At 41.6% G+C, this 12,520-nt stretch overlaps 1 protein-coding gene across 2 annotated transcripts in view; it reads right to left on the bottom strand.

The window, feature by feature from the left end:
* The window catches only part of COL18A1 (collagen type XVIII alpha 1 chain), a 250,975-nt gene that overhangs the window by 78,045 nt on the left and 160,410 nt on the right, over nt 1-12,520 (bottom strand). For both annotated transcript variants that reach the window (XM_073577508.1, XM_073577507.1), the window contains 4 exons: nt 11,734-12,278; nt 3,743-3,826; nt 1,690-1,737; nt 1,273-1,402 (listed from right to left, as the gene is read on the bottom strand). In XM_073577508.1, the coding sequence (XP_073433609.1) occupies nt 1,273-1,402; nt 1,690-1,737; nt 3,743-3,826; nt 11,734-12,278 (807 nt within the window). The remainder of the gene's footprint in view (nt 1-1,272; nt 1,403-1,689; nt 1,738-3,742; nt 3,827-11,733; nt 12,279-12,520) is intronic.

Raw genomic sequence — 12,520 nt, 5'->3', positions numbered from 1 at the left:
CAGGACACGCACACTGGCTCAGTTAGCAAGTTCAGTGCGGTGTTCCTGACACCTTGCATGCAGAGCGGGAACCCACAACCCTCCGCTGCTGCTCTCCTAGTGAAAGCGTTAGGCTATGTGCACACGTAGATTTTGGTCCTGCGGATTTTTCTGCACGGATTTGGAAAAATCCGCAGGTAAATTCTCAGGTCAAAAGACCTGCGGTTAAAAGAGGTTTGCTCTGATTAATGATGGTATGACTAGATACACTGTCAAATGGAAAGTGTGGAACGCTAAATTTTGTAATACTTAGCTATTTTTTTTATATTGGTTTGAGTTTTCTAGCTTGGCTTCGTCTGCACGAACATTGCATGATGTCTTGTTATTCTATTTTATTGATTAGCTGTGTATTTGTAAGGTATTTTAACATGGACTTGAGTTCTCTAGTTTTTTATTCCCTTCTCTTTCCTTTCCCATCCCTTTCCCTTAGTGTTAATTCCCTTCCTCTCCCCTCCCTTTCAACCCTATATTACTAAAATTCAATAAAAATGTTTGCAAAGAAAAAAAAAACAAAAAAAAACAAAACTGCGGTTTAGCCCTGCAGTTTCACACCTCTACAATGGAGAAAGTGTGAAACCGCAGCGGAATCCGCACAAAGAATTGACATGCTGCGGATTTGAACCCGCAGCAAATCTGCGCGGGTTCAGCGTTTTTCAGTTTACCATTGAAAACAATGGTACTGTACAACGCACCTAAATCTGCTGCGGACCCGCAGAGCCTGAAACGCTGCGGATCCGCACCGTGTGCACATGGCCTAAGGTTTCAAGTGTTCTCTTGAGATCTTGCAATGGCAGCACGGTGGCTCAGTGGTTAGCACTCTTTCTTGGCAGCCCTGGGGTTCTTAGCTAAAATCCCACCAAGATAAACATGTGCAAGGAGTTTGACTGTTTTGGGCGGGTGTTCTCCAGTTTGCACCCACACCTAAAACATAATTAATTAGACAGATTGTGAGCCCAATGGGGACAGTGATGATGAGATCTGTAAAGCACTGTGGAATATGCCAGCGCTATGGCATAATATATAATATATGTGCACTAACCCAGAGCTGCTGCACCGTTTACTAAGGCGAGACTGAACGGTTACATGTCTGGAGCGATTACTGTTATGTAGCCACTTAGTAAAAGATGTGGCTGCGCTGGGTGAGTGCACAGAGTGAGAATTTACAGTACATATATTCGGTATATACACACAATATATGTTGTGTCATGACTTTGCAGACAGCTTTCTCCTTACCTTCTACTTCTACCCTCTTTACAGTCTCTTCCTTTCTGACGACAATCTCTTTTTCCAGAGATGGTCTCTGTATTGGAGGGACTGTGATGGGCGCTTGTTCTCTGATCCTAGTTGGAGCCCTAGTCACCACCTAGGTAGGTTTGGGAAAAGACACATTAATAATTACATTAATCTTCTTACTCTGAAATTAGATCCATTCGCCCCCCAAGTTAGGGAACCAAGTGATTGGAGTAGTCCCCTTCAGTACGGTGCTTCGGGTTATGACAGTTCTTGATAACTAGACAGACAGTGGTAGACTTGTTCTATTTAACATGAGATTGTAGTAAGCTAAAAATCTATTCTAAAACGTGTGGGCAGAGATTGCACGCAAATATAACTCATGGTTCAATATGCCAGGTGCATTGATCTTTATCTCACCTCTACAACCTCTCTCTCAGGAATGCCACTGCCAAAGTCTCCAGAAATCTGCAATATTAGAAATAAAAATAACTTTAGAAAACGACCACTGGATGGCAACAACTACACAAAATACTCACAGAAACCACTAGAGGGCAGCAGTCTGCAAACTTGAATTTGTTTTTTTTTTTTTTTTTTAGAGATCTATATGTGCGCAGGATTTTCTGCGAAAAACGTCAGCAGCAAATCTGGCGTAAACCTAAAAGGGAATTAACAGTGCCAAATGTGTACTAAATTGTGCAGATGTTGTTTTATTTCTTTTCACTTTTCTGTTTTTTCTTTTGCGCTTCAATGATAATTTGACAGCTGTCACAAGTAGGGCTGCGCTTTAGTAAAAGATTCCACAGTTCCCTGAGAATAAAAGTTCTGCATCTAAATAGATCTAAAGGGTAGAAATATAGAAAAGAAAAATTCTGCCTACTCTACTGGGTGCCAAGCTGTTTCTATGAACCGGATAGCCCCCTGCCTATCTTTTCTCTTCAGGTGCACACTGCTCCCCTACCTGATCTTATCTCTTCAGGTGCACACTGCTCCCCTACCTGATCTTTTCTCTTCAGGTGCACACTGCTCCCCTACCTGATCTTTTCTCTTCAGGTGCACACTGCTCCTCTACCTGATCTTTTCTCTTCAGGTGCACACTGCTCCTCTACCTGATCTTTTCTCTTCAGGTGCACACTGCTCCCCTACCTGATCTTTTCTCTTCAGGTGCACACTGCTCCCCTACCTGATCTTATCTCTTCAGGTGCACACTGCTCCCCTACCTGATCTTTTCTCTTCAGGTGCACACTGCTCCCCTACCTGATCTTTTCTCCTCAGGTGCACACTGCTCCCCTACCTGATCTTTTCTCCTCAGGTGCACACTGCTCCCCTACCTGATCTTTTCTCCTCAGGTGCACACTGCTCCCCTACCTGATCTTTTCTCTTCAGGTGCACACTGCTCCCCTACCTGATCTTTTCTCTTCAGGCTCGCACTGCTCCCCTGTCTGATCCTTTCTCTTCATGTGCACACTGCTCCCCTCCCTGATCTTTTATCTTCAGGTGCACACTGCTCCCCTACCTGATCTTTTCTCTTCAAGAACACACTTGCTCCCCTGCCTCCTGGTCGCGGGGGGATGATGTGGTCTTGAAGATTGACAATTCAGCCCAGCGGCATAACTGATCTGCTGGTCTGGACTGCGTGATCTTCCATGCTGCTATCAGAGACATCTTTGCCTCTGAAGCTTGGGAAAACTGCAGGACTAGAGCTGTCAGGATCCAACAATCTGGCCAGCATCAGAACTGCATTTACAAGCTCCACAGAACCTGCAAGAGCTGCACTCCTTATAGAGATAATCGGCCACTCTGAGGATTGCAAGGTGGCTGGTAACCTTAGAAATGAGCTGTAAACCATATTACAAATTCCTCTGCTATTGAGAACTAAGCTGCTCATTTCTGCAAGCACTTTGCAATTTTAACCGTTTAAGAACTTGCGAAAACCACTTTAATGATTTGATTTTTTTAGTTTAGTAATTGTCCGACTGAATATTAGAGCTCGTCTGTAAGGCTGTGTTCACACACAGCGTTTTTTTAGCGGTTTTTACCGCGGTTTTCACTATAAAACCGCTAAAAATAAGGTGCACAGTCATTTCTATGCATTTTGCCCTTTTTGTGCACATTGATGCGTTTTTTACCGCGAAAAAACCGCATCGCGGTAAAAACCGCAGCATGCACATTAATTTTGCAGTTTTTTCCGCGGTTTAGGCTTCTCCCATGCTTTTAGAAACCGCAACGGTAAAAAACGCATAAAAAACGCACAAAAACCGCCGCGGAAAAATAGGTGCGGTTTCTGGGAAAGGGATTCAGGTTTTTGTGCAGAAATTTTCTGCAACGTGTGCACATACCCTTAGCTCCACAAGGCGCTCTACTGATGTGGAATAAGTAAAAACTATCAATCAGGAATATGTGAAAATCTTATTAGTCACAATGGGTAAGAATAACGAGGGGAACATTTCACAAAGATAGGTAATGGACTCACCCCATCTGAATCGTCTCCTTCCTCATCACATTGCATTTCTGCTGCTCTCGGATCATTTATGATTTTTAATTCTGCTATTACTCCCTGAAAATAAAGGAATTGCATGAAAAAAAAGGTTACAAACTTAAATCACTATCATATACATGTACACCCGCCACAGAGCATTAATTGGAGACATTAGATTATATTAAGGGCTCGTTCAGACGTCCGATTTTCACGTACGAGTGCTATCCATGATCTATGACGGGTACGAACCTGTGATAGTCTATGGGACATCCATATGTCCGTGATTTCACACATCCAGAAACATATCCAATTTTAATTTGAGGCTTAGATCAAACATCGGCAATGCAATGCAAGGTCCATGAAAAAAAAAAAAAAAAAAAAAATTGGACTGCACTCAGATGTCAAACAAATGTGGTTCAATTTTCTTGGACTGTCAGAAAGCAGAAGATGGAGAAACTTTTTTTTTTTTTCTTATTTCTCCACGTACAAGAAAAACAGACCACACTCCGACCACGCTCTGTCTGTTTTTCTTGCATGTGAAAAAAATCGGATGTGTGAATGAGGCCTCACAGAGGCCATGTTCCCCTGCAGCATAAATGCTGTGTATATTCCGCTGCTTTTACCAGTTCACGCAAAGTGGATGTGATTTCATGAAAAGTCATGTCCACTGTGCATTCAAAAGGCGCAGATTTTTTTCCCTATAGACATCTGTTGGAAGACACATAAAAAAGAGTGTAAACACACAATTGTGTTTAAGTGCAGAATTGCGTTATTTCTGCAGTTAAAACCAGTGACAAATCTGCAGCAAAATACACCCAAACGAAAACATTAAAAAAAAGCAATAAATCACAATAAATAAAGTACTTTGGTACAAACTGCAAAGAACACAGCGTATCCAATACAGAGGGATCATCGCCTAAATACCACTATAATTACTAAGGAGAAAATCATTAATTTTATCAAAAAGTCCGCCAGGAACATTAGGATTCACAATGTGCTAACAGACTCCATCAATTTTTCATTTTTTTTTTTTTAAACACACATTCTGTCTACAATCTGTGTAATTTTTTACTGTGGTTTCAAAGTTTAATGGACGATACAAGTACTGAGCTGCAATTATCCCTGTTGTGTGCAGGTGGACGTTTCTGCAGAGCAGCTAATAAGTTCAGATTAGGCTAGTTTCACACTAGCGTTTATGAGCGCAGCGACGGCCTGCGCACGGCGGCCGCTAAGCCCCGCCCCTGCCGCGCCCCTCCGGTAGCTCCGCCCACCGGCGCATGACGCTGCAGGCGCCCTGCGTCCCCTCCCTATCTTTATCACAGGGGGCGCAGGCCGTGCGCAGTATGCGTTTGGCGGCGCATGCGTCCTTTTGACGATGCGCCGACCTGCGCCAAACGCAACCTGCTGCAGTTTGGTTGCGTCGGCGCACCGTCAAAAAGGCGCATGCGCCGCCAAACGCATACTGCGCACGGCCTGCGCCCCCTGTGATAAAGATAGGGGACGCAGGGCGCATGCAGCCTCATGCACCGGTGGGCGGAGCTACCGGCGGGGGCGGGGCTTAGCGGCGGCCGTGCGCAGGCCGTCGCTGCGCTCATAAACGCTAGTGTGAAACTAGCCTTACCGTTGCTGCTTTTTCCCCACTGTGTCTTTTGCAGAAGGAGTTTGCAACAATTGCAATACCATGTTTTTTTGTTTCTTTTTCAGGTGCGATTCTTTTCTGACATGCGTTTTGGGTGCAAAAGCGCTGGCATCCGGGACTTTAAAATGCAGTTGCATTTTTACATGCATTTTTTCAGGCTTCCCATACAAGCCATAGTTCCCATGATAAGTACCGTGTTTGTGGAGTTTTTGATGTAGATTTTCTGCAGCATTTCTGCATTTATTAAGTAAATTAGATTACCTGTGGTTTTTTTCATTGTGTTCTTACCGGGGCAGATTTTGCCTCTTTTTGGTATGTCACATTTTAAATAAAACTTTTGGAAACTTCCTGTTACTTAGGTTTAGTAAAACTTTGTTGATAGAGTCATATGCAGATTACATGTGTTATTAGTATGTTTTTATCTGCAGCATTTTTTCCTCATCTTATGCTAGTCTATGGTGAAAATCCTCAAATAAAACACATATATTGTATACCGCAAGGGACGTTGTCATGCTGAGGATTTTTAAAAAAATGCACCACAGGTAAGTTTACACAGCGTAAAAAAAGGACGGTGTTTGTAAATTTTCCTAGAAATCCTAATAAGTTTGCCAGAACTGGAAGTCACTATGGTTTTTTTTCGCAGCATTAGAAACTCATTGTGGGAACTGAACCAAAATGGGGAAAAAAAACTACAAATGTGGGAACAGAACCTAAATAGGGAAAAGACCTACAAATGTGGGAACAGAACCTAAATAGGGAAAAAAAACTACAAATGTGGGAACTGAACCTAAATAGGGAAAAGACCAATAAATGTGGGAACAGAACCTAAATAGGGAAAAGACCTACAAATGTGGGAACAGAACCTAAATAGGGAAAAGACCTACAAATGTGGGAACAGAACCTAAATAGGGAAAAGACCTACAAATGTGGGAACAGAACCTAAATAGGGAAAAGACCTACAAATGTGGGAACAGAACCTAAATAGGGAAAAAAAACTACAAATGTGGGAACTGAACCTAAATAGGGAAAAGACCAATAAATGTGGGAACAGAACCTAAATAGGGAAAAGACCTACAAATGTGGGAACAGAACCTAAATAGGGAAAAGACCTACAAATGTGGGAACAGAACCTAAATAGGGAAAAGACCAACAAATGTGGGAACAGAACCTAAATAGGGAAAAGACCTACAAATGTGGGAACAGAACCTAAATAGGGAAAAAAAAAAACTACAAATGTGGGAACTGAACCTAAATAGGGAAAAGACCAATAAATGTGGGAACAGAACCTAAATAGGGAAAAGACCTACAAATGTGGGAACAGAACCTAAATAGGGAAAAGACCAACAAATGTGGGAACAGAACCTAAATAGGGAAAAGACCAACAAATGTGGGAACAGAACCTAAATAGGGAAAAGACCTACAAATGTGGGAACAGAACCTAAATAGGGAAAAGACCTACAAATGTGGGAACAGAACCTAAATAGGGAAAAAAAAAACAAATGTGGGAACAGAACCTAAATAGGGAAAAGACCAACAAATGTGGGAACAGAACCTAAATAGGGAAAAGACCAACAAATGTGGGAACAGAACCTAAATAGGGAAAAGACCAACAAATGTGGGAACAGAACCTAAATAGGGAAAAGACCTACAAATGTGGGAACTGAACCTAAATAGGGAAAAGACAAACAAATGTGGTAACTGAACCTAAATGGGAAAAGACCTACAAATGTGGGAACAGAACCTAAATAGGGAAAAGACCTACAAATGTGCACTAGTATTTTCTTTACAGTATATTCCACACTTAGGCTAGGTTCACACGTTGTGGATTTGGAACAGATTTTAAGTGCAGATTCCTGCATTTAGAATCCATGCATATTTTCTGCACTTATTTGTACATTTTAATGTGTATTTATTGTTGCAGAAAACTGCAACTAAACAATGCCAGGTCAGTTGCAGATTTAGGGTTCCCCTTAAAATGAATGGGAAAAAATTGAAATGGGCTAAAAAAATGCAGAACAAAAACGTCAATTTTTGCACAGAATCTACACAAACAAAATAGATAAAACAAAACTGCAACATGTGAACTGCACCTTACACTTGAGTTATGATGCTCCCCAAGCCTTATGCACTGGAGGTGAACAGATTTGATGACGTTACAACCCCACGATAACAGACAATCATGTCTCTGGGCAGGTGTATGGGTTGTAACTTCATGGAGAACGCTCACCTCAATGCCTAAGTGAGTGGAGCCAGAATAACCCTTTAAAGTGAGGGACAAAGTCAAAGCTGGTAAGTTGCCCCATAAAGGGTGAGAGAGAAAGTGGCTGCCAAGGGCTACTATCCTGTTGCCAGTCACGCATTTCATCTATTTACCCAATTCCAGATTATCAGATTTCAAGAAAAATGCTAAAAATTCATGTGTAATTTCTCATGCTGTTTGTTGAGAATATAATGTCCTCCCTTTATATTTCAATCCAATTGTGGCTCCATTACAGGACAGAGAGAAAAGTTAGTTGCAGTTTTTCCAGTGCAGTCATTTACCGTACAAGTCAGCTGGCATTCATAAAACCTCCACAAGGGGGCAGTGTGATAACATAAGGCAACGCACCATTTCCGCAGCGCTAAGTTTGGTCATTATAGTGAATGGATTCGTTTTTGTAGATTTTGGATTGAATATACCTTAATTTTTTTTTTTTTTGTTCAATCTATTCTTATCAGAAAATACAATTATAATAATAGAAAACATGAAAACATTTATTGGTTTAGTGGGAAGTTTAGAAAAAAATAAATATCCCAACTAACATTGGCTGCCGACATATTTGCACTCCGGCTAATCTGTAATCCTGTATTCTTGCCAATTTAGTTTTGAGTTTTAAGAAAATACTATGTATTTCCAAACGAAGCTCAAACAGAAAGTCCAAAATAAGAATCAACAAATCGGCCGTAATATAAACATGGACTTATCTGCTCCTGCCGGAGATTTAACCCCTTGTATGCTGCATATCGTGCCCAATGCCGTAAATGCTACATGCGATTACAATTGTACGGTATGTAAAGTATTATGGTACAGTACTACTTATAAGCACTAATTGGTCTAATTGGACTGGTGCTGCTCCTCCGTAGTCAACCCTGTGGTCCCCCTGGTATTAACACCAGGCAGTGGCGGTAAGTCAATGCTGCAGCCAATCAACGGCCCCTGATTGGCTGCAGCACTTATGTGATGTCACCCACCAGATGTTGCACCACTCCAGAAGATATTTTTATTGCAGTGCTAGAGAGGTGCTACTAATGTAATATCCCTGCACCTAATATTATACTTGCCAATCAACGTCTTCAGCTCTTCCCGGTGCTGCTCCAGTTCCCGTACCTTCATCTTGTGACCGCAACTTTTGATAGACAGGAAGACACAAGTAATGGTCACACGCAACAGACTACGAAGCAGCACCAGTCCGGGACGTATCAGGCTTATTTGTTTTCTATCCTTTGTATGGCTAGTAATAAGGGGTTGTCCAGTAGTGGACCACCCCTTCAATGTATACAAATGGAGCTTTCCTGAAAATATATTCATTATCCGGAAAGCTCCATTTGTATACATTAAAGGGGTGGTCCACTACTTGACAACCCCTTATTACTAGGCATAGAAAGGTTAAAAAAACAAAACAATATATGTGTGTGTGTGTATGTATGCGTGTATGTGAATGCCAAAGATACAAAGGAAACATATCCAAAAAATGTATCAGAAAATTAGACTTGTGAGTCTCGCTAGTAAACCAGTTGAGAATTATCCCCTTTTCTATAAACTATGGGGGATAGGCTATTGCTATAAATACATGTACTCCGGTAAAGATGGGGATCCTTCCTCCATTGGCCAACATGCCCCAAGTTGTTACGGGCACACCGATCCGGGCTCGTTTTGTGGATGGGATGGATGTCCGTGTGTGGGGCCATTACAGGAGTAACTTCCTCACAGTGTCAGCGAGGATTAGCTGTGCAGATCCATGTAAAACTATCCGGCCATAAAAGCTTTTCATGAGACTTTTAAAGCCCCATTATTTATCGGAGCGTTATCTCTGTATATTCTAAAGGATTATTCGATTTCCTAAACCTATCAGCCCATATAAATCTCATTCCCTCGCAGGCTGTGTATAAACTCGCACCGCACAGCTTGCAGGGCAGTAACAGTGACCTCTCCATTCCTGCTGGCACGGACATCTTCCTCCATGAAGTGGAATCACTGGCCATCCCTTCAGCTGTTCGGCATCCTCCGCGGCCTCCCAGTACAGTCATTATCACACACATATCTTTCCATTCTCTATGCTCAATTTCGCCTTTGTCTAAATGTCTCCTCAATGTCCAAGAGATGAAAATGTCTGCTTTGTCCACACATGGAAGATGGTAGATTCCAAGCATATTACTCACAGCCATGTTATATACACCCCCAGGACATGGACCCGGGATCCATCCATCACACAGAAAAAGGACAGCGGATCAATATGGCATTGTGGGCACAACAAATACCAAGACGGGCGGTACGGAGTTAATTATTTACCAGCCGATTAGTCATGCACTGATCGCCCAAAAGACAGAATTTTGGGTATTCACATTCTTGATGTTATGTTCACATTCACAACACAAGTTTTATTATTGGAATTAATATCTCCAATATTGTCAGGAAATTGGGCATTGATCTGGACTCTGCAGGGAATCTAAACGTTATAGTATATGTCTGCATCACTCCATTAGGCCGGGTCTGGGTTCAAAGTGTAACTGTGGCTTCATTAGAATGTCTCCAGCTGTCTCTTCTAGCTCCTTCTTCCCATCTCCATAGAACTTTAAAAGCACCAACTGTCAGCTCTCTCAGTGATGGGAACATAGGTCTTCACTGAATAGAGTTTACAAAGACGCCCAGCGGACCGGACTTCAAGTGAGAATAATAAAAACTCCTTTTGGTCTTATGCAGAAAGGATTGGGGACATACAGTAGATACAACATTCTAGAATGCTATATATGATGGCGTACAGGTCCAGGCCCTACTTTACATTGCTAAACATGGTAATGAGCTTCCTTTAAAAAAAAAAAAAAACCTTCTAGAACAATGCTAACGATGTCAAAGAAGTTGTAAAAAGAAAAACACCATTGGCGTTTTCCTGAAGAGTCTTCCTGTAACAAAAACAATGCTGGAATGCCGGCATCAAAAAAACGCCAAGTGCACATACCCTGAAAAAAACATCTATTCGAGCCCCATAGCTTTCCAAAAGTGAGTGAACCAACCTTCATTTCATCTCAGATGGACACCTGGGAACACGAGGGAATTCTAATAGTATCAGCGCCCAATCATTAGGGGTGCTCTAATGTGATGCTCCACTTCTAGGGCAGCAAAGATCTGGTATTTTTAGACTAGGAAGAGCCCAATAACCATGGTCCTTCCCCACCTGATAATATCAGCTCTCAGCTGTTTGCTTTTTCTTTGCTGGTTACAAAAAATGGGGGATCCCACATTGTTTTTTTCTCCATTTAATCATAAAAATCTGTCCAAGAAGCTCCATGTGGTTCAATTTTATATGTTGGGGGGGAGGGGTATGCAGTTATAGGTCTATCTGTATGACTATATGTCTGTTTATCTATATCTAGCTCTACTACTATCTCTATAGAATTCACTGTTGTCAAAAAAAAAAAGAAAATACAAAAACGCAGCAAATCTGCAATCATTTTTAGACCTGTGTTTCTATAATGTTACATTTGGGAGAAAGAGTGGACGACGGCAGTTTTGTGTCTCCACAACGATTCTACGAGTCCATGCGGGTATGGATAAGGCGATAGTGAGTGTCCTACCGCGTGGCAAAAACAGGACGTGTGAACACAGCCTAAAGCACACTTCTGCATTGGTAAAAAAAACACGCAATGTCATGTAGGAGCACATAGAAGCTGGTTATATCATACACTGATACAATATCTGGTAACTACAAATCACAATGTATACACAGTATGTACCAAAAACTAACACCAAAACTTTCTTCCAACCGAGTATCAGGCTACTAATTATTTGTGTGTGGATAATTGTTATACACTGTGCATCATTGATAAAACTGAACATGGTCTGCCATACTGTCTTTAGAAAAAAGCATAATAAAAACACAACTCTTGACTAAATCCATAAGACTAGATGTCATATCTTTGGATATTTTAAAGCCATTTTGTTTGTTAGTTGGCATCAATCTCCTATATATTGAATAAGTGCAATCAAGCAACAGTTCTTGACTTTACAACTTACAAATTCATTCCAAATGCAAAATTGACTACTTTATTAACCTGTCAACAAGTGAACAGTTCCTAAAAAGTTATTTACCTGGTACCGGTCAGGATCAGCACCTCCTGCTTGGGCAACAAAAAGTCCAGAACCATCCTCCAGCTCCATCTCATCAGGAGATCTCTCAAATTGAACCCTCTCCACTTCATCACAATTCATGAATAACACTACTTCCTCTTCCTCCACGCCAATGGCAAAGCGTGTCCAACGGTTAGTTATTGCTCCAATGGTGAAGGTAGCTGCAGGGAACGATACTGGAGATCCAGGCTCTGTGTAGTAGAAGATAATCTGCTGCTTACCACCTCTGACCTCAGTGAGCTTCACCCCAACATAGACAATGGACTGTGAAGCATCTGTGATGGAGAACAGTATTCCGGCTTTGGTAGTGGTTGGTTGGATGTGGAACAGAATAGAAAAGTCCCTAAACAAGGGGCTGGGGAGATGGTACTGGGCCACTTGACCTGTGTTGGCATCTTCTCCAAATACATAGCCTGGGTTCTTATCGGGGCCAAAGATCTTGGTGATCTGTTCTGGTGGTGGATCTCCAATTAGTTGTAACAGGCCAACCTCTATAGCTGTCCGGTCTGTAAAAATAAAAAGGAAGGAGAAAATTACAAATTAGAAGATAAATCATCAGAATTATTCTGTGTTATGCCTAAAATACCACATGTGAATATGACATTATACAATGAACAAAAAGTGGTTGCAGGCATATAAATATTACAACACACAAAATATGCAATACAGAAATCTAGATAATTCAACATGTATTGTGCCCCAGAACTTTCATCCACAAAGAAGAACTAAACACGTTAGAAGCATGTGC

The sequence above is a fragment of the Dendrobates tinctorius genome, unplaced genomic scaffold, assembly GCF_039654945.1.
Source record: "Dendrobates tinctorius isolate UK_male_01 unplaced genomic scaffold, ASM3965494v1 ptg000056l, whole genome shotgun sequence".
Lineage (NCBI taxonomy): Eukaryota > Metazoa > Chordata > Amphibia > Anura > Dendrobatidae > Dendrobates > Dendrobates tinctorius.
The sequence above is the reverse complement of the archived record's forward strand: the minus strand, read 5'-3'. Positions and strand labels throughout refer to the sequence as shown.